The 23540-nt window shown below is 34.3% G+C and overlaps 1 protein-coding gene across 2 annotated transcripts in view; it reads left to right on the top strand.

Annotated features, from left to right (window-relative positions):
• Positions 1-23540, top strand: part of LOC145294125 (glutamate--cysteine ligase catalytic subunit-like) — a 218146-nt gene that overhangs the window by 55568 nt on the left and 139038 nt on the right. For both annotated transcript variants that reach the window (XM_080141228.1, XM_080141229.1), the window contains exon 2: positions 13350-13459. In XM_080141228.1, the coding sequence (XP_079997354.1) occupies positions 13350-13459 (110 nt within the window). The remainder of the gene's footprint in view (positions 1-13349; positions 13460-23540) is intronic.

Below are 23540 nucleotides of genomic sequence, written 5' to 3'. Positions count from 1 at the left end.
TTTGATCAAGATGGACATCAAGACATTTCCTCACCCTTCCTATAATCCACACCTGTGACTTATGGTTATTCCATAAGCTCAAGGAAAACCTTAGAGGCTGTTATTAGACAATTGAGGAGATGAAAGAGGCTGTGACGAGGGTCATTGACATGCTCACATAAGAGGAATTCCATGTAGCATTCCAGAAGTTGTCAGAACGGTACAAATGCATTGCAGCCGGAGGAGATTACTTCAAAAGGGACTAGAGTGTCATGTATATGCTATTAACGAAAGTGCACATACAAAAGTGTCTGGGAACTTAATGGAAACACCTTGCATATTTCTGCTAAGTAATATTTTAACATTACTAATATTCTAAAACTAATGTAGCAGTGTTTTTCAAACTGTCCAGACCGATGCAACCTTTTCTTTATTTTTAAAAATTTAATAAACTGAAATATTTAAAAAAAACAAAAAAAAAAAAACATCTAAAGCTGCTTAAAATATAATCAAAATAAAATCAGATTATTTTTGTAATATAAATTCTTATTTAAAGAGCAAGTATAAAAACTAACAAATTTGTATCAAGTTTCGGCAATAATTGTATTTTTTCTAACATATTTTTGAAATGTCAAGTGCTTTTGTAGACATACTATACTCTTTAGTTGACCTCTTTTTAAAAAGCTTACAGTGCGCAAAGGCAAGAAGTATTTGGACACTTGCCAAATATTCGTATCCTTGTTATATTTATACTGTTGTTTTTTATAGACAATTAACCATTACCCAATTGGGAGTCTTAGTCAGACAGGCGTCGTTAAGCAACCTAATAAAATCAAAACATGGTTAAACTGAAGAGTATTTGGGTGAATCTTTTTTAGGGATCCAATTTGGGGAGTTGCGGAGATTTTGGAGAGAATCAGTTGTAGAGAAAATTTTTTTAAGGAAAACCGTATTTAAGTAATGTTAAAATAAAAGAGTGAGAAATGATGCACACACAAATGAGGTCAAAAGCAAACGTTAAAAAAAAAAAAATGAAGTTTACTGGGCCTATAAAAAAATTTTTTTTTTCAAGAAAAATCTTTAAAAATTTTCATGATGTACGTACCTGTCATCGTACAAAGATGTCATATTCCAAAAGTCACATAAATCGATCAAGTAATTTTTTGTTTTAGAAAATCAAATATGACAAATTTTATCAAAGAATTACTTAACACCATCTTCATTTCGAATGATACTCTGCTAGTGACACCTTGGGAATGTGGGGAATGTAGGCTCAACAAGGGCAGACAATCAACTTTCCATCCTCTAAAAAAAAAATTCATTAAAGTTAACACATCTATAGGTTTTTGGGGACACTGAAAACGAAAATAACATTTACAATTTCAAGTAGTTTTCAAGATATGAAGAAATGTTAGTTTCAAAAAAGTGAAAATTGCAGAGGGTGGACCTAATGTAAAGAAATACCATTATCTTTTATATTTTTTTTTTTATATTTTCATCTAAGTTTTTCATGTTCACTTCATAAAGTCAGTTTTTGAAAAAAAAAAATAAATAAAGTGTGTTTTCGACATTCTCTTTAAAAAAAGAAGTCGTTATGTTGATTTATTATTTTGTATTATATAAAAAAAAATTTCAACATTCTACAGGGTGGGCCAAAAGTCACTGACCCATTTTAATTTTAAATAATTTTATTATTTTAAGTTATATGCATGAAATTATAGTATCATAAAATGACAACTTTCTGCATGAGAAATGCTTAAAAAACTTAAACGATATCAAAAACGTCTTCAGCTACTTTGTCACCAGAACGCAAGGTTTTTACATTACTGGCAAAAATATTTATTTTGTGTTGGCAAAAATGCGTTGATTCTGATGGTGCTTATTTCGATCAATAAACTTTTGTTTGAGCCGAGATATGTTCATTTGAATTTAAAAGTTAAAAAACGCAATAACTTTCTTGTCAACTTGATACCTGGATATATTTTATGTTTAAAATGGAACATTACATAGGAAAACGTAGACTGCTTGTTCATATTTTGAGTTTTTGCAGAACTAGAGGATTCACTAGCTGAGATATTGAGGAAGCTCGAGTTGATAATTTAAGTGCTCTGACTTATGTACAGGTCTGAAAAATCGCAATCAAAGCCTGAATAAAAAGTTATTCAAACGTCAGTATTTGTTTTCATTGTAGAAAGTTCAGTGAAAAGTATTAAAATAAATTGAAACATTTTCGATCAGCAGACGACATTGTGAAAGTGTGAATGCATTGTGTATATATGTGTGTTAGCGTGAGTTTGCTTATGACTGTGTGCATGAATTGAGAAATGCTTCATTAACGCTTGACTCAGTGTCGTTATTGAGCGGAAAAAATCTGGCTTTCTATGCATTCGGGGTGGCTGAAAACAGCAAATATGATTAATTCTGAAATACAACTGGTTGATTTAACATGTTTTTTATTTATTCAGGTGAGTGAATGCATCACATTACAGGTGCAGAATCAATCTTAAGAATTCTCATTTTGCCACTAAAAGTATTTAAACCCGATTAAAAAAGAAATGTATCGTAAAAATTGTTTCAGAAATATTGCAGTTCTTTATCATGCTTTTCCTTCCTGGAAGCCTTTTTGGGTGTTCCGAACAGGGGAAAGGAAAAATAAAAACTGCTATCCACTCTCTTGCATGAAAGAATAAGACAAACGTATACACACTTTTTGTGTTAGTAATTGTAGAATTAAGAAAACGATTTAATCAATGTCTGGAGTGTATCTATAAATTTGTCTTACTTTACAAGAGAGTTGATCAGTCTTAACATTTTTGAATTTTTGAGATGAGGATTAATTATTCCTATCTCTTGGATTCTTCCGACTATTTGTTCTCATTTTGAGTGTTAATTTCACAGCGTTTCAGTCGATGTTGTGAAGCTGAGATAAGACTGAGTTATCTTCCCCTGTCTATGAATAAACGAAATCAACTTAGAGTGGTCTCCCATTTGGCTTGTTGTAGTTTCCTTTGACAAGATGGCGGTTTACTTCAGACAGAAAACCGATCATTCAAAACTGAGGGGGTGTTAATATTTGACCCAAATACAAGCTGATTTGGACTATAAGCAAAATGATTTTGAAGTGTATTTTTGGTACTAAGAAACCAAGCCAAAGTTTTTTTTTTTTTAATTTTTTTTTTTATTGCTTCACAAATTATTACATTATGACGTTCCACTGAATGGAATTTCTACAGCTGTCATGCATGTTTCAATATTCATTTGTCGGTAGCCCTCATTATTAAACTCTCCTCCATTCTCACTTAAAAACTGTTTGAAATAAGATATCCACATTAAAAATATGTTGTGAATAATTTCTTTGCTTTTCTCGGTCTTAATTAATCTGGCAGCAGAGAATCTAATAGATGCATCAATTAGGTGCAGACTCCAGGATTGGTTATGCTGATATCCCTTTAAACATATAGTGTCATTAAAACTGTGACCAAGAGCCAATCCTTCAACTGGTCGAGGTGGGGGCAGTCTTCTAAACCTCCGTCAAATTAAACAAGAATCGCAAACATCTTTTCTCTGATTCAGAAATTCCTTCTCCGGCTTTTAACGAAAATTGTTAATTTTTCTTTAGATGCATGCGCAAACTGCCTATGTAATTTCTCAGTCTTCATTGTTTTTTTTCCACTCAATAATATCCTGTTTAAAGTTTTATAATGTAAGATTATGCTTGGTGCATTTTTATCCTCCAAAACCATATTAGTTAGTGGCAGACTACAATCTGCGTGTGTAGCCTTTTTATATTAAACCTGTCGGTTTTCCTCTTTCTTAATCCGTCTCTTTATCTTATTCTCTTTCCTGCTTCCTTGTGTTTCATTTGTACGTCTTTCACCTCCGTTCAATTTTGTCGCCTGGTTTGTCACGTTTCAGTTTGACATCACATTTTAATTGCCAAATGCGCAGATTGAATGGTCGCATCATTAAAAATGTCGGTTCCTGTTTTCTGAGTTGATACCAACAGCAGAAAGATTTTTAAATGTCAAAAAAAAGAAGAAAAAAAAAGGGAGTTAATTCCTCAAAAATATGTAGACGGACTCAAATTATTTCTCGTGAATTCTGTGAATCAAATGCGACTTAATAAAACTAAGTCTAATTTTTGTTTTTTGTTGTCTTATAAAAATCGCTTAAAATAGATCTTGACAATGGCGGGCGCGTGTGTGTGTGTGTGTGTGTGTGTGTGTTTTTCTTATTTTTAGAGGCGGCAAACTTTAAATTAAAATAAATCACAAAAACATATTTTTATCATACAAATATGTGATTTCTTCCAAAGTCTTTAATCCGATCTGTAGACCTCTTACGGAAAATGGAAAAATATTTGGGAAAAATTTTTTAAATAGAAATTTGAAAATAATGTAGTTTTTCTTTTTTGATTTTATAAAATGATTAAAATAATAAGGTTTTGGAGAACCAATTTCACTAAAAAGCAAAGCTAATGAGCAAAACAGAATAAACCACGTCTAGAAAAAAAAAAAAAAGATAATTTTTCTTTTTGGCCCGCAAAACTGTAAAGTTGGCAATACCCCTCTCTCTCTCCAAAACTTTGAAGAGTCATGATCTAAAGGTCCAATTTTCACAAACTTTATGCATTAAATTAGGCTGTAGTTTGGCAATAACGCATTGACTGTCATCTCCAAAGTGGTCTATTGTGCCTGGTTTATCAGCATAGACATAGGACTTTACATATCTCCAAAGAAAATAACTTAATGGGGTTAAATCGCATGAAGGCAGTCGCAGTTGATAAAGCTTCATTTCGTGAAATTATTTGTGAATTATTTCTCTCAGTAAATTGATCATATCATTTGCAAACCCTGCTCAGGTGTCAGTCTCTTCATGATGAATTGCCAAACGAAGCTGAACTCAAAATAAACGATAATTGCCAAACTAAAGAAAATAGATATGGCATAATCATGTTGATACAGTGGTTCCTATTAGATCACCAAAGTTAAGTGATGTTGAATCTGGTCAGTACTAAAATGGGTGACCATTCAGAAATACCAGGTGCTGTATGTGCCCTCTGCTTATCTCAGAATTGTTCTAGTCTTCCTGGATTGTCTCCTTGTCACTGGAATCAAGGAGTGCCAACTTGGGACAGGAATGGTTGGAGATTGTGCAACCTTTACTTCACAAGTTCATGCACAGGTACCCTTACGAAGGGAATCAATAGTCTGTTAAGACTGAAAAGATTTTCTCTGATGGATGATCACATTCAGAGCCAAGCAGACAGGCATCACACACACACACACACACACACACACACACACACACACACACACACACACACATTGTGTCTGTACAATTAAGCAGCATTTTTTTTATTTAAACAAACATTATCAAAGATAAGAGAGCTTGTTTAATTATACTCTATTTTATTTTTGCAATTTTTCTTATCTTTTTTGTGAAAATAAAAAATGCCTTGTTTTTAAATTTATTTTTGGGAAAAATAAAAAAGGGCTTCTTTTGGGAGAGTGTAACATCTATGATAATCTTGAAACCGTTACATAGGTTACACAACCAAAACTCTATTCCAGTGCCTCACCATTCATAATATAGATGCCAGTGAAATTTTTGAATATCTAAAAAAAAAAAAAAATAAAATCATAACTTTTTCCCATCCGATGTTAGACTAATCTTAGTCTGTAACACAAAATCATGAATCAAATTAAAAGAGCTTAAAATACTTGAAGCCATATACATAAAAACTCAAACACCTGCAATAAACCATGTTGCATTTTAAACGAGTCAAATCCTTTTAAAACGCTTGTCGTAAACCTACCCCCTCTTCTTCTATACCACCCAGTTACTGGCCCCAGAATTTAGTTTGCTAGTGGTTTAAAAACAACCGGGTACTAAAAAGCCTATGAATACTGATCACGACTGCTGCTACTAACCGTTCTTCCTCAGCAGTTATTTGATAGCACATTATCCAAATCCTACCTGAAGATGCCCATTGAATTGAGTGAAAACGTTTGTAATACACATGGAACATATATTAACATTTTTTACATAAAAAAAATAAGAAAAATTGAAAAATATATATAAAAAAAAGATATAATTAAACAATGTTTGTTTTAGATTAATCAAGTCCAAATATGTCGAGAACATAAACTAATACTTTGTCAAAAATGGCGAACAATGTAGATTTTATAAATAAAATTTACATAAAGGTTAAAACAATAATTATTTTTAAGGCAGCTAGCTCTGAAGAATGTACGATTAATACAGAAATACAAATTAGTATAAAGTGGTTTTAAAGTTTATATAAATTTTATTTTTATATACAACTAGCCTGGGTACCTGGCGTTGCCCGGGTGTTTGGAAGTGCGTGTTGAGCAAAAAAAAAATTATTTTTAAAGTGGTAGTAGGCTCGAACCTGTACCACGAAGGAGAAAAAGAATGTGAAAAAAAAATGTGACGTCTTTGCTGTTGCGTCCATCGCAAAACTGGAAATGGCGACCGTCAAAATTAAGGCTAGTCAATCAAAAAGAGTGGATGACTTGCGAAAATATCTGAAAAAAAAAAAAACGACCCCTTCTTGTTGTGGTGAAGGAATTAATATTTTTGGCCAATTTTTCGATATTTGTCATCCGAAATTTTGAGGTTTAAAACAATACCAGTTTCATTACATTCCGATGCGTCTGTCAAAAGTTTTTAGCAGACATACATATAAACAAACACACAGACTAGCCTGGGTGCCCGGTGTTGCCCGTGTGTTTGGAGGTGTGTTGAGCAAAAAAAAAAAAATGGGCTCAAACCCGTACAACAAAGGAAGAAAAGAATGTGAAAAAAAACATGTCGTCTTTGCTGTTGCACCCATTGCCAAACCAGAAGTGACGTAAGTTTAAATTAAGGCTAGACAATTGAAAAGAGAGAATGACTTTCGAAAATATTAGTGAAAAAAGTGACCCCTCCCTGTAGAAAAGTGCCCAGTTAAGGATAAAGGAATTAATGTTTTTGGCCAATTTTTTGATATTCGTCGTCCGAAGGGCCGATCTTCAAAATGATATTGATTTCGTGAAAATCTGTTGCCTCTGTCGAAAGTTTTAGGCAGATATACAAACATTCATACATACATTTAAACAGGTGAGATTTATATTATAGACTAGTGTAGTGGGGATACCCGGTGTTGCCTGGGAAAAAAAAGTGGTAGTAGGCAGGCAGGCTCGAACCCATGACGCGAAGGCAGAAAAGAAAGTGAAAGAAAACGTGACCTCTTACTGCTATGCTATGAAACCATAGGAAGTGAAAAGCGTTCAAATTTAGCGATTGCAAAAGAAGTTGACTTGCTAAGTGAATGAGTTCCCGCAGGTGCAGAAATGAACGTTGGCTGAAAGCCAGTTCAGCTTTCTGCCGTTTCATTTATTTGTTTCCCCACGATGCTGGGGAAACCAAGCTCCCCCCCAAAAAAGGGGGGAGTTCTCAAATGAATAGCAATTGTCTGATATGAATGGGTTTCCCCACATTGATCAATGCTAATTGCTTTCAAGACGTTCCTGGCAGGAAAGCCAGGTGGCCTACTTTGCTCCAATTATTTTCACTTTATTTATACGAAAAAGACTAGCAAACACACGAAAGGACGGAATAGCACAGTCGATCAAAATAAATGTAGAGACAACATCCGTTTGCAAAATGTACATATTATAATCTAGGGAGTATATAAAATGTATATATTATAATCTAGGGAGTATATAAAATGTATATATTATAATCTAGGGAGTATATAAAATGTACATATTATAATCTAGGGAGTATATAAAATGTTCTCAAAATATATAAAATGTACATATTATAATCTAGGGAGTATATAAAATGTTCTCAAAATATATAAAATGTACATATTATAATCTAGGGAGTATATAAAATGTACATATTATAATCTAGGGAGTATATAAAATGTACATATTATAATCTAGGGAGTATATAAAATGTTCTCAAAATATATAAAATGTACATATTATAATCTAGGGAGTATATAAAATGTTCTCAAAACTCCCCACAAAAAAAGCCTTTCTTGAACATACAAAAACGTTCGCGCCACTTCTGCCTTTTATTTATATATATATATATATATATATATAGATAGATAGATTGTAGCAGTTGTATATTGACAAACTATTTTATCAGCTGACTCCGAACACTATGGATTTCTTAACCTTAAACTGAAATCCTATCTTTCAAACTCCTCGACCTAACATTCGCAGGCAACATGAATTGGAACAAATACATTGAGGATATTGCCAAAGCTGCTGCAAAGAAGGTTGGCTGTGTGCACTGTACTATAAAATTATTCATACTGGAGAGTATCCTATATCTTAAGAAAATTAACACAATTCACCCATGCATGGAGTATTGTTGCCACATCTCGCTCTTAGACAGGGGCCAAAAAAAGAGGTTCAAATCTAATAGGTTGTGCACTATCGGTCAAGTGCCAACCTCTCTTCTATCACGGCAATGTCGCATCCCTATCTCTGTTTTAAAAGTATTTTAATGGAATGTTCTTTGAATTTGTAGCACTTGTGCCTCCATAACGTACATACTCCCCAAAAACCTGACAAGCAACAAATGCCACAGCTTTACTGTTGAGGTCCCCAGATGTCAGAAAACCTTTTACTTTAATAGTATCTTCCCTTGGAAAGCCAGACTTTGGAATTCCCTCCCGGTTTCCTGCTTTCCTGACTGTACAAACCCACAGAAGTTTAAATGTAATGCAAACAGACATCTCGCTGCTCAACTACCCATAACCCTCTGTTAGACACAATCCAAAATCGTTACTTATGTTCCAAGTGGCAATAAGCCTTGTTTGCAGGTAAAAGTTACAAAACTGTCAAAAGTTACTTAAAACTATGTATAACGCTGTGTTTGATGTTAATTATTTAGCAAATACCAAAGGCCAAATAGATATTGACGACTGCGAAGCGATAGATACTCTCTAAAAGGAATGTTCAGTCGATGCAATAAACAGTTTATTACTGGGTTAATTAATCATTCTAAGCATATCATGTTTAGACATATCCGTTTCATTAAGATAACAATATCGCTTATCTATGTAAACAATTGTCCAACTTTAACCATGTGAGTCTTTCTGTATGATCACTACTGAACATGGTGCAACAGGTAACAATATAATGAATACCAAATTGTCGTAATCTGAAGGTTGAGTTCAATCCCAGTATGGGACAGTAAATTTTCATTTTATCTTTATTCACACACATAAAGCGCTTTTCAATAATCAACAAGATGAAACAAGTGATGTAAAGTTTGTTATTTTCGCCGTTTGTTGAGGGGGCACAAGTGCTATGAGTTCATCAGAGCACATTCCATTAAAGTACTTGTAAAATGGATACAGGGATGAGACATTGCAGCGATGGGACAGAGGTTGATGTCTGACTGACAGTGTAGGACTTATTAGATTTGAGACTTTTGTGAGAAACAAGTGGTAGATGCACCCACCCAGAAGTGGCAACACCACTCCATGCATAGGCGAATTATGACTTTGATATAGGATGCTCTCTGTTGTGAGCAATTTTCTAAAATGGTAGAGGGCTCCCAACTTTTCAGTAGCCTTGATAATGTCCTTAATGTATTTGTTCTAATTCATGTTGCCTGTGAGTGTTAGGCTGAGAAGTTTGAAAAATGGGCTCTCAGGTGGCGTGGTATTTGTCAAGGCAATCATTGGGGTTTTTTTTATTTATTATTTTTTTTTTTGTGGTTGTTAAACTCTCTACCCCTCCCCATGATCGTATTTTGTCCTCTAGTCATCACGTTTCATGAGCAATGTTTCTGACAAAAAGGAAAGAAATGCTGCTTTCGAGATCGACTGTTGTTTTGAGTAAGTGTTATCTGAACATTTTCTATCCTCTCATGGTATTCAGCATCATTCAAATGTTACTCTACCCATCTCATTCATTGTTATCCTTTAGTGGTTTTTAGCCTTAACAAGTGGCGACTCATTTAATAATAAAGATGATTATTAAAAATAAAAACAAAATTTGTGTTTTTATATTCACATTACCCCCCCCCCCCCACATGTCTTGTCTAAAATATGAGAATGTTCTTAAAGAGAATCTTTAAACTAAGTGGCTTATCGTTGGACTTCATATGAATACTTCATATTTAGGCTTACTATGATAAGTGGCGACTACTTCATATAAAAAGAAAAAAAAGATAACTTGAAAAAAAAATGTGCTTATTTTCTAGCTGGAAAAATATCGGGCTTAATGTCTATGATATTCCCCATGGAGCATTTGTCTATGGTCTAGCCATGTAAACACATTAAATAAACATCAAACCAACGTAGTATAATATTTAAAGTTAGTAATTAATTGCTTTTTAAATATATAAAGTTATCTTTACAGGTTTTCAAAGTCTGACCCAAATACCATTTAAGCTGACAAATCGAATTTTGCTTCTGACTAGCCAATTTCCTATTTGATATTGTTGTACTATGTTATTAGCAATATAATATACTTTTTTACAATTTATAGACTTGGTCTGATCCAGACGGCTGGTAATGTGAACCATAATCACCTAAAAATACAAATTTGCAAGGGGAATAACTACCTTATAGTTCAAACATGCAAAAGCAAATGAAAAAATAAAAAAAACTAACATGATTTCATTGTATAATATATGTAACTAGTAATAGTTAAGGTTAAATAATATATGTAACTAGTAATAGTTAAGGTTAAATAATATATGTAACTAGTAATAGTTAAGGTTAAAATAGAATGGATTTAATTTCAAAAGAATTCAAATAAAGCAAGTGATCCAAAGAATTCCAATACAAACTACAACGGAGTGGAAATTTGAGTTCAAATTGAGTTGGATCTGTTACAGTTCCTATTTACTTGCCTCCCCGCAAGGATAAAGTTAGACACAAGGTGGATTTTTTATTTAGGAGATATTCAACTCCCCAAAAAGGGACATTCCGCATGAGAAAAAAAAATGGACTTGTTCAAGAAAGATCACCCCCCTCCCTCTTGTTTGAGGACAAGACTTTGATCCTAGCCCAAAAGTTCTGAATTCTCATTAATTTAGTTCTAGATAAATGCATTGTTTACTATAAGTATGTTTTTCTTTCAATTATTTTCTGGCAACACATGCTTTCTTTTATTACATAATGGCATTAGTGTATTCTCTCGTCACCAATTATATCTAGTTTTATCTTTGTGTTAGGTTGGTCTAAAAGTTTTTGCCAAATTAAAATTTTATCTAGAAAATGAAAAACTGTTTTTTTAGAAAATCTTTATTCAGAACAAAAACTACCTTTGCTCTCTATAACTTGATTCCATCTGTCAACGAGCTTATTAATTCCTCGCTTGGAAAATTCTTTACGTCTTGATGTGAAATATGAATCTAACTTATGTTCAATCTTTAACCTAAAATCATTTAAGTAGTTTTGTAATCCTTGAAATAAGTGATAGTCTAAGGGAGCTAGGTCAGGAGAATATGCAGGATGGGACAAAATTTCCTAATCAAATTCTCTTAGGTCTTTGTGCTGTGTGACAACAAGCATTATCATAGTGGAAGATGACTACCTTTTTGTCGACTAATGAAGGTTATTTTTTTTTCAGATTAACATGGATGAGAAAATGGCAGAAAAATATGAATGATGCTTTTTTTTTTTTTTTACATAGGCATCACCACATTATCAAGGCCAAGAGGCCACTCAAGGATAAGGGTTAAAGAGTGTACAGTAGAAATTGGACAATATAGTAATCATTAGTAATGAAAATTTGGTAAATTTGATAACTTATATGGAACGGCTCATCAAGAACTTATTTACGTTAGACTTGAAAACAACCATATTGTAGTCAGCCGGAAAGCAGGAAAACGGAAGACAATTCCACAGGCGAGCAGTTCTAAGAAAGAAGCTTTGTTCATGGAATCTACGTTTAGGTTTAGGCACAGATAAAGAGTGGGGGGGAATTATTGATAGTGTTTACAGCTAGACGAGTGTTTCTTGTAAAAGTTTGGTGAGGGGGGACCATAGATTGAAGCTCAGTCGAACACTTTCCATGAAAATAACGATACATCAGAGACAAACTCGCAACATCTCTTCTGTGAGATAGAGGTTGCAAGGAAGAGAAAAGGACATCTCCTACGAGGCTACGAAGTCTATTTTGAACTCTATCAAGGCAGGACAAGTCCTTTCTAGCAGCTCCTGCCCAGATGTGGCAACAGTATTCTATGCTTTAAATGATGTTGAAATAAAAAGTGATAAATAACAATATGCACAAATGGTTTAAAATGCCTACAAATTGGTAAAAACTTTTACACCAACCTGATATATAATTTTAAGTTCCATCTTGGATATTTCATATTTTCAACAAACTGTTTATGCAAGAATAAATGTGCATGGATATTGGGTGGAGTAAGTTAATTATTTACTGCCTCAGGCGCCCTGAGCAGAACTGCCTATATAATTTTTTAAAGGCTAGAGTGCTCTTCTTTTTGGTTCGCTGGATTGACTCTCTCCCAGTTTCCACCTTTATATCCCACAATTATGTGATACTAATGACGTCTCCCCCACCCCGAAGTTTCCCCACCTGACTACAACTTGGATGTCTTCAAGTTCAACATAAACAAATTCCTGATGAACTGCCCCCCTTAAGTAGACACTTTATCGAATCTCAACATTAACGTGCTGTTACACACAATCACCCTTATTCCCGAGTGGCTTCCGGGCCTTGATAAGTGGTGACCACCTTGTAAAAAAAAAAGTAAAAAGAAAATAGCAAAAAAAAAAAACAAACAAACAAACAAGTTTATCAGTAGAACAAAGGAAGTTGTTCATCAAGGTACACAAGATGGCTGGAATAGTATTGTTAATCAAGGTGTGGCAGTAACGGGGGTGGGTGGGAAGAACTGAACAATAGAGGTCAATATGTTTAGAGTAAGTTTACAGGTAGTCTTAGGAGTGGTGATCTTTAACAACAGTTAGGGACAGTTTATACACTGCCTTAGGGTTGCAGCGATTAAGGACAGTTTTGAGTTTGGGACAGTTGAAGACAGGTCGTTGTTCAAAGCAGATATAATGAGATTGGGATGAGCTGACATCAACCAACGACAAAAAGACTACAACAGACTACCTAAATGTGAACTTTAACCCTTAGAAGGTTGTTTCCCGTGATGGTCCATACATGCACTCAGAGCCCAACTGACATCCACAGAATGTTTTCCATGTTTTTCTTGTTTTTTTTTTATGCCACAGTGTTGGGATCGATGGCGATTGTTGAGTGTGAAAGAACGTGATATCACAGCAGAAAAAATAGTTTGGTTCTTACTCTCTTTCTAGAAATAATCTGAACTTTCCGTTTCGCTTTCAGGTGGAATATATGCTGATCAGATTCGACCATGAAAACAGACTTGGCCAATTATTCTTGAATGCTTCAAAATTGTTACACATTCTTCGAGAACCAGAATTCCAATCTCCCGGGTAAGAAGTTTCATATCTTTATATAAAGTGAATAATTTGTAGAAAAACAAAAAGATAATTGTGATGGTGGTGTTTGATATATTCCAATAAATTTACTGTGTATGAACATAGTCTAATTTTATTAATTAGAAAAAAAATGTTTATACATTCTGTATATTTTATTATTTCATACAGTCGGTTTGATATTCGAATTGAGGGATTTGATTTTGTATGAATATAAAAGTAAAAAAGAATTTTTATTTGACTTTTGGTAATTTTTATTGTCTTTACAAAAAAAAATTTTTTATTTGACTTTTGGTAATTTGTAGAAAAACAAAAAGATGTTTGTCATGGTGTTATTTAATATATTCCAATGTTGAGGAAATTTACTGTGTATGAACATAGTGACATTTTATTAATTAAAAAAAAGAAAATGAAAGTTTCTAAAGTCTTCTTGATATTCAAAGTCAAGAAATTTGATCTGTTTCATGGTGCTCTTAATTGTTATAAATCAAAACTTAAACGATATTTGTTATGGAATTTTGTAGATGATTGCTAATTTTTATTATTTTGTAGATGATTGCTAATTTTTATTATTTTGTAGATGATTGCTAATTTTTATTATTTTGTAGATGATTGCTAATTTTTATTATTTTGTAGATGATTGCTAATTTTTATTATTTTGTTGATGATTGCTAATTTTTATTATTTTGTTGATGATTGCTAATTTTTATTATTTTGTAGATGATTGCTAATTTTTATTATTTTGTAGATGATTGCTAATTTTTATTATTTTGTAGATGATTGCTAATTTTTATTATTTTGTTGATGATTGCTAATTTTTATTATTTTGTAGATGATTGCTAATTTTTATTATTTTGTAGATGATTGCTAATTTTTATTATTTTGTAGATGATTGCTAATTTTTATTATTTTGTAGATGATTGCTAATTTTTATTATTTTGTAGATGATTGCTAATTTTTATTATTTTGTAGATGATTGCTAATTTTTATTATTTTGTAGATGATTGCTAATTTTTATTATTTTGTAGATGATTGCTAATTTTTATTATTTTGTTGATGATTGCTAATTTTTATTATTTTGTAGATGATTGCTAATTTTTATTATTTTGTAGATGATTGCTAATTTTTATTATTTTGTAGATGATTGCTAATTTTTATTATTTTGTAGATGATTGCTAATTTTTATTATTTTGTAGATGATTGCTAATTTTTATTATTTTGTTGATGATTGCTAATTTTTATTATTTTGTAGATGATTGCTAATTTTTATTATTTGGGCGACAGGTCTCTCCTCTTTCATATCATTTTCATAACATTTAAGCTGACGTAACTTCTTACCTTCAATTGTATATTGTTAAACTCTAGAATCTGCATTAAATTTCAAACTGAACTCTTTAATTAATCTACAGGGTAGATTGTTTTGTATTGACAGAGTAGAAGTCTTTTAGAGGTCGATGGTTCAATCTTCACCATAAGCAATATTAAGTATATAATTGTCTGTGAGATGGATATATATGCTGATGACACCATACTCTATAACAGACACGTTCACAGGAAACATGAGTTGGAACAATTACATTGAGAGTATTGGCAGGACCGCTGTGAAGAAGGTAGGTTCTCTCTACCGTGCTAAAAAGCTACTAACGCCCGAAAGTATCCTGTACCTCTATAAGATCACCACTCACCCATGTATGGAGTATTGTTGTCATATTTGGGTTGGTGCATCTGCCACTAGTCTCTCACTCCTAGACAAGGTTCAAAAGAGAGTTGCTAATTTGATAGGTCCTGAACTTTCATCTAAACTTCAGCCTCTGTCCCATCGACAAAATGTTGCATCCCTCTGCCTCTTCTATAAGTACTTTAACAGTGAATGCTCTGACGAACTGCAAGCACTTGTACCCCCTCGACGTAAATACCTCCGACCAACCCGACAAGCAGCTAAATCCCACCCCTTCACAGTAGAGATCCCTAGATGTAAGAGAGCCTTCTACTCCAGTAGCTTCTTCCCCAGAACTGCTAGACTTTGTAATTCCCTTCTGGATCCCTGCTTCCCCAACTGTACTGACATGCAGAAGTTCAAGTATAACGTGAACCGACATCTTGCTGCCCAACTCTGTGCATAATACCCCTGTAGCTTATGTCCCTGATAGTAGCCTCCTACATCAAAGTGGCAATACACCTTGTTGAGGGTGAAAATGTAATTAAAAATAAATAAAAATAATAAAACTTCTCGTTTATGGCTGATGGGACAAAACCAATCCACCCAGCCCAGATTAAATAAAAGGTTCAATTTTAAAATCTATATAGCCTGCATAGTTCAACAAGATGTATCTGAAGATGGTCAAAGGTTACATCAGCTTAAATAATGAGAATAACATACAAAATAAGAACTGTAGAAATAATGATAACAGTAGACCATATAAACCATATAATCCAAATGAAACATTACCTGTTATAAACAATTCATTGAGTACCATAAATTGAACACAAGTTGATTTATTTTCCTAAATGTATAACTCGCACAGTGTTTCAAACAAACTACATTTCATTTGATACACACTCGTTTCCAGCATTTCTTTCTCTCTGTATGTTTATTAGCAATCAAAAGTGATCAAACGAACAAAATTGTCCATTTTGGGTCACAACCACCACTACTATCTGTTCCACTTTAGATTTCATTTGAACATTCGGAACTTGTGGCATACCAGTTAAGAAATTCTTCTTGCATAAATAAAACTTTGTACTTTTATGGATATTCAACACCAAAAATATGTATAATAACTAACACATGTGGTTGCAACTCTATTTTTCATGCTATTTGCAAGCATTGGTTACACATGAAACGCAGTGGAATTCCTGGTAGGTTGAGAAATGATAACCAGTTTGTGTGCAAGAAATGTAAGACAATGGAGATGGATGAAAACACAGATGTGACATTATATATATATATATATATATATATATATATATATGAGGACCGTTTCAAAAGTAAAGCCTCCTATTTTTGTTTTGTTTTTTTGTTTTTAATTCAAGAAGTTGAAGAGTTATGAAGATGGGAGTGGTACCATTTAAAACGAGTGACCTTTGTGGTCCATAATTTATTTTTGCACGTCCATAACAGGGGTTGTTTTCTTAGTCTCACACCGTCAATATCTGCAACAGAGAGATGAAACTTTCAAATCATGAATGCATAAATTCAGTCATCATAACAATGCAATCTGCAATCCTCTCTTGTCCAATAAAAAAAAAAAAATGGGTGTTACCTTTAGAATACCCCTCATATATTTGGATCGCAAAGTTATTGATGTTATTCAGAAGTATTTTCATGCTGCTGATACCATTGGAGCACAGGGAGGAGCAGGTGCTAGTGTGATGGCAAGACTTAGGAGTTGATGGAGTAAGTTCAAGGAGCTTCGTCTATTACAAACTAGCAGTGTTATCACTGTCAACCAAAGGAAATCTATCGGGCATGTGTATAGTGTGGTGATGTATGAAGGTGAAACCTGGCCAGTTGAGGACATGTGTGTCATGGTTAGAAATGATATTAAACTTATACAATGGATGCATAATGTGAGTCTTTATGACAAACAGTTTTGATGACCTCAGAGGAGGATGAAATCTTAACAGAAGCTTTGTCACATTAAAATAATGGATTCTTGGGTTAGTAGATGTAGAACAGTTGAGGTAGTAGGTTCAGTTCACAAGGAAGAAAACGAATGAAATCGTGGAAGGAATCACCATAATTTAACAATCCTGACACCAAAATAATACATTTACACTATCTTTGCATCTGACAAACACCAAACCATCCATATCTAAAATATGCTAGAAGGGGAATGGCTAAGTTTAAAGAATGGGTTAGAGTTCTTGGGTTGGTAGATGTAAAACTGTTGCAGTAATATGGTCTGCTGACAGTGAAAGTTTAATGAAAACCAGGGAGGTAAAGATAAATATAGACAAGGAAACAAGGGATAAATAAAGACCTCACCAGAGATAGGTTAGTCCAGAAATCAGTTTCTAAAAGCTGTCCAACATATGCCAGCATGTAAAATGGACATTATATAGAATAGGTTGATTCTTATTATTTGATTATTCTTTCTTTCTGCAATAAGTAATGCCCTGCCTTACGTCATTAATATAAATATTCGATACTAGTGCATCCTTCGAACTCGGCGGTCGCTCAGCTTTACCCAGAACACGACGTCAACAGCTTGAGTTCAGCTGCTCTCTGACGTAACATGATGATCAGCCAATCACAACGCCGCATGCTTAGTTTCAATTCGACATACATGTGTGCAAGTGCTACTCCTGAGCAGTAGACGAGAAATTAGATAAATATTGGAAGAGAAAAAAAAAATGTCAAACAAAAGCCACCATTTCTTATATACAAGTCAATCAGGAAGAGAAGAGTGAAAACATGAATTTGACCATCTTTGGCCAACAACAGCTACAGACACTTGATGCCGTAATTGACTTTTGTCAACAGCGGGAACTACTGGCAAAAACAATACAATGTGAAACATGTGGCCACAAGTGCATCCTAGAAAAAAGAGGGAGCATTACCGACGGCTATGGCTGGAGATGTGTGAATGTGAAGTGTTGATGTTGAACAGCAATCTGGACTGGAACCTTTTTTGCTAAATCTCGGAGTGGGGAACCCTTAGCCCACTCACTTTTGTTTTAAGTTTTTTACGAAGAAATACTTGAAAAAAAAAAAAAAAAAAAACATGAAAAAAGGATCCTAACCATAACCGAAATACCCCTAAAAAGAAAGTGGGACTTTAAAAAAAACCCAAACAAACAAAAAACGAAGTTCGAATTTTCCTTAATAAACAAAAGAAAAAAAATACTTGAAAACAAAGTTTTTTTTTTTTTTTTCTTTCAATTTTCCTTAAAAAAAATTATCTCATTTTTAAACAAACTTGTTTTTTTTTTAAAAAACAAACTGTTCCTTTAAACCTTTTCTTGAAAACATTTGCTTAAAATTATTTGGCAAAAAAAAAAAAAACATAAATAAAAAATGCAACACTTATAACCTTTTCTACACACAGTTAATAAAATTAAAAATTACAATAGGGTTTCTTTTTTTTTTCCTACAAATTTTTACATAGCGTTATTATGATTTCCTCGGCAACGCTCGGCATAATCTGGCTGTTGACGTCACTTTCCGGAGAAAGCCGAGCGAATGCCGAGTTAGGTCTGGTTCAAAGAATGCACTAATACGAAATATTCAGCAAATAAATTGCCATTAAAAGCATTTTTTTTTTTTTTTTTTTTTTTTTTTTTTTTTTTTTGCATCAATACAGTATTTACAAAAGTTTTGACTATATGAAAATATGACTGTGAACCTGACTAATCGCCGTGGATGGTTCAGCTTATTTTTATTTATTTTCTAAAATAAGATATTTTATTTAAGAAAAATTTATTTTATTTAAGAAAAATTTATTTTATTTAGGAAAAATTTATTACAATTCCTCTGCAATTATTGTCACATTTTCCTTTTCTGTAATCTTAAAACTTACATTTTTTGTTATTAATGCTATAAAGCTTTGTTACATTAAATAAAATACGAGGGGCGTGCAATAAGTAATGCCCTTGACCCACTTCCATAGCAGTAGAGCAACGAAACTTGGCACAGTTATTAGTCTTTCTCTACATAGAAACCACCCAGAGTTATGCATTTCTCCTATCGTTTGATGCAGCTCTGGAGACCATTTTTGTAGAACACCCCAGGTTGGTCCTCCAACCACGACATGACTTCAAAAATCAAGGTTGCATCATCTGAGAAACACTTTCCTTTCAAAAACAACTTCATGGCTGGGAAGAGGTGAAAGTCAAGAGGGTGCAAGGAGGTGAAAGTCAAGAGGGTGCAAGGTCAGGAGAGTAGGGAGGATGGGAAAGAATTTCATAACCACACACCCATGCTTCTGATCTGGCGACATGTGAGTTGTGGACCGGAGCGTTGTCCTGCAGGAGGAGGGTACCTTTGCTGATCTTGCCCCGCCTCTTGATTTTGATAGCTTCCCTTAATTTCCTCAAAAATTAAGCATAATAGGCTCCTGTAATTGTGGTACCCTTTGCCAGGAAATCTGTCATCACTACTCCATCCTGGTCCCAGAAGACTGTGAGCATGACGTTGCCAGTGGAGGCTGCATCCTTGCCTTCTTTGGAGGTGGTGAGTCCAAGTGCTTCCACAGCATTGATTGGGCTTTGGTCTCTGGATCATAGTGATGGACCCAGGTTTCATCCTGTGTAATCAGTCTTTTGAAAAACTTTGACTCATCTTCTTGGCACATCTCCAAATTCATCCTCGAGCACTCTACGCGTTCTCGCTTCTGGAATGGTGTGAGCAACCTTGGAATCCATCTGTCAGACATCTTATGCATATGCAAATGGTCATGAATGATAGTTTCCACAGACCCTGTACTAATCTTGACATCTTGTGCTATTTGGCGAATAGTAATGCGCCGATATTCCAAAATGGCAGCCTCAACTTGACAGACAGATGCCTCATCAATGGCAGAAGGGGGAGGGCGACCAGGTCTGGGAGCTGTTTCCACAGACTTCCGGCCATGTTTAAATTCACGATGCCAGCGTTTTACAAGATCATATGATGGGGCATTATCACCATAAGTTTCTTTCATTTCATCAAAAGTCTCCTGTGGTGTGTGTGTCCTTTCAAATACCAAAACCAGATCACTGCTCGACATTCAACAGGCTCCATTTCACACCTGATTCAGTTCAAACACCTGTAAAACAGAAACCACAATTAGCTCAAAGCTGTAATTTGCCACATAACCCGTAGAGATATAAATTAGTGCACATGCAAAATTTCAGCTAGATCAGACAACTGGAAGTGGGTCAGGGGCATTACTTATTGCACGCTCCTCGTAGTTCAAAGAAAACATTAATTAAAAAAATGTAATTTCATTTTTTTTTTTTTTTTTTTTCAAAATCTTCAGTTTTCGTTTTCTAAATAAAAAAAAAACAAAAACAATTCTTCAAAGTTGCATTGGTTTTTGTGTCCCAAATTCTCATATGAAAAAATGAATAAATTTCTTAGTATCTCCCTCAAACAGTGACAAACTCTTCAAAAGGGCCAAGTTGCTATTCGTTGTTTATGACTGTTTTCAGTTGACCTCTGTGACTGTTCTCACCTTCATCCAATTTTTTTCTTTTTTTCTTTTCTTCGTTTCTCCGGTCCTTGCCTCCCATCTTCCACTTTCTTTCCTGGTTTCTTTTCTTTGTCTTTTATCTCTACCCCCCCCCCCGTCTTGACCACCCAAGGTGTTAACGGTGTCGGTTGAAATTCAAAGGATTCATTGTCTTTTGTTATTCCTAGTTATTCTCTCTCGGTGGTCCTAGTGGTAAGGGTGGTGGTCATTTCATATTATCATAAAGATATTTGTATTCACACTGCAGAACTCCCAATGGATTAGCAATCATGAAAGTTTTACCAAACATACCTATTATTGTTTACACGAAATGCAAATTGCTTTTAAACTGGAAAAGTGAGAATAACATTTAAAAGTGAAGCGATAAGCACAAACAGGATTATCAAGTTTTTCAATCCAAAATCTTTTGTGTAGAATCAAAATGGCCGCACCTATTCTCATGCAATAAGGAAAGTTGGAAGAGAAGCTGTAAATAGCTTATATGATGTTTCCATTACGCCAGTTTTCAAAATGGCGTAATGTAAACGTATTCTAAGGTATTTACAGTTTCTCTTCCAATTTTCGGATTTTCATCATGTCAAAATGTACTTTATTTCCTTTTGACGGATTGATTGTTGCTATTTCTTCTGATGAGTTAAGGGCAGTAGTTTCTTCCCCAGAACCGCTAGACTTTGTAATTCCCTTCTGGGTCCCTGCTTCCCCAACTGTACTGACAAGCAGAAGTTCAAGTGTAACGTGAACTGACATCTTGCTGCCCAACTCCCTACATAGTACCCCAGTAGCTGTTGCCCCTGATAGTAGCCCCCTACACCAAAGTGGTGATGTGCCTTGTTTGAGGGGAAAAATGTAATAAAAAAAAAATAGATTCACTGATTGATATAATAATTAAGTGATTGATTTTGTGCTTTGAAACGGATACTGTTAAGAATTGTAAAAGTCAACTGAATTAAAGGAATAAATTATAAGATGATCAACAGCATGAACTAGACTTTTGTCATTCATTCATTATATTGCTCTGTAATCATATTGGGCTTCTTAAATAAGCATTGGTATATATTATAAGGAAATAAAGTATATTGCCACAGATATATAGTCTTGATAATAGATTGAAAAAAAAAATTAAAAATCTTAATGAATTTAGGGAATAAAATGTGGAATTGATTTTTGATTTTTTTTTCAATCTTTGTTTCCATGTCATTAGCCACTGCTATTTCCTCTGCACCAGTTATTCATCGCCATATTGCTTTTCTCCTCATCTTCTTTAATTAAAAGCAGACAGCAAATTGCCATGGCAACATATTGTGCCACTTATTGTTTCGCTTTCTTGTTCATTTTGTTGCCAATGCTGCAGTAACGGAATAATATCACACCGTTTTAATATTTATAAGCTGCTAACCTGTCCAATGCATTTGGTGCGAGCATTTTTTATAAAAAATAATGAATTACTAAAAAACAACCTTCGAAATCTAATGAGTGATGTTTTTTTCACCACCCTATTTTTTTTTTTTTTTTTTTACCCCAAACAAGGTACATTGCTACTTTGATGTAGGGGACTACTATCAGAGCCATAAGCTACAGGGGTGCTATGTGGGGAGTTGGGCAGCAAGATGTCAGTTCACATTACACTTGAACTTCTGCATGTCAGTACAATTGGGGAAACAGGAATCCGAAAGGGAGTTCTAAAATCTAGCGGTTCTGACGAAGAAACTACTGGAGTAGAAGGCTCTCTTACATCTAGGGATCTCTACTGTAAAGGGGTGGGATTTAGCTGCTTGTCGGGTTTGTCGGGGGGGGTATTTATGTTGAGGGGGTACAAGTGCTTGCAGTTCGTCAGAGCATTCACCATTAAAGTACTTGTACTATAACTTCTTTCTTCCAGAAAAAACATTGCGAGTTTATCTCTGCTCTATCATTGTTTTCATGGCAGGTGCTCGACTAAGGTTCAATTTATAGCCATCCCCGGTGCTTATGTATTTTCGGTACCGCGCTATTTGTAAGTAGTTTTTTTTTTTTTCAGGTTAAATTCAAGTTTCACGAGATCTTTTTTTTTTTTTTTATTAAATTGTTAGGTGGAAGCATAGTATACTTACAAAACACCCTCCCCATGTTAAGTATGGCTTTCAAAATAACATTATCTCAGCGCGGTACCAAAAATACATAAGTACCGCCACCCCCTCCTATAAAACATTTGCAACACTCTTCTAGCTGCAACCACTGTCAACAATGGCCTTTACTCTTCATCTGTGCCTAAAACTAAACAAAAGTTCGACAAGCAAAGTTAAGTTTTTCCTATAACTACCTTCCTGTGGATGGCCCTGTCGGTGGGGCATTAGAATACGCCGACTGCTCCCCTGCAGAGGGTAAAAGTCCCTCAATGGGGGTCCTGGATATGACCTTAAACTATATCCAGTGGTGAGGCCCCAGCTTGTGGGCTTTGGGGAGTGTGGAGCCACCCTTTAATTACCATTGCTCCCAGTTCCACTCTGACCCGGAGTGGTAGTACCTGTTAGGGTCCCAACTATGGGTTAAATAGAAACTGACGTGAAAACAACAAATATATTCTATTAAAAAAATTTTTCTTCAAAATCTTTGGATTCGGCATTACATAACCCGAAAAGGGTTGATATGCCGTAAAACAAAACCAACCAACCAACCTTCCTGTGGAACACAATACCGTGGGGGTGCTTCCCAGCTGACTATAGCGTTTTTAAGTCTAATGTAAACAAGTTCTTATTCAACCGCCCTCTTAAATAATCAATTACACCATTACTGATCATCACAGTGTTGTCCCACATGAGACTCATTAATCCTTATCCATGAGTGGCTTTATAAAAAGTATACAAAAAACCCCAAAGAACTAGATTAACTTTATTTCACATCTTATTTAATCAACAAAAAGGAAA

This window comes from Euprymna scolopes, chromosome 15, assembly GCF_053919585.1.
Source record: "Euprymna scolopes isolate OS-2025 chromosome 15, ASM5391958v1, whole genome shotgun sequence".
Lineage (NCBI taxonomy): Eukaryota > Metazoa > Mollusca > Cephalopoda > Sepiida > Sepiolidae > Euprymna > Euprymna scolopes.
The sequence above is the reverse complement of the archived record's forward strand: the minus strand, read 5'-3'. Positions and strand labels throughout refer to the sequence as shown.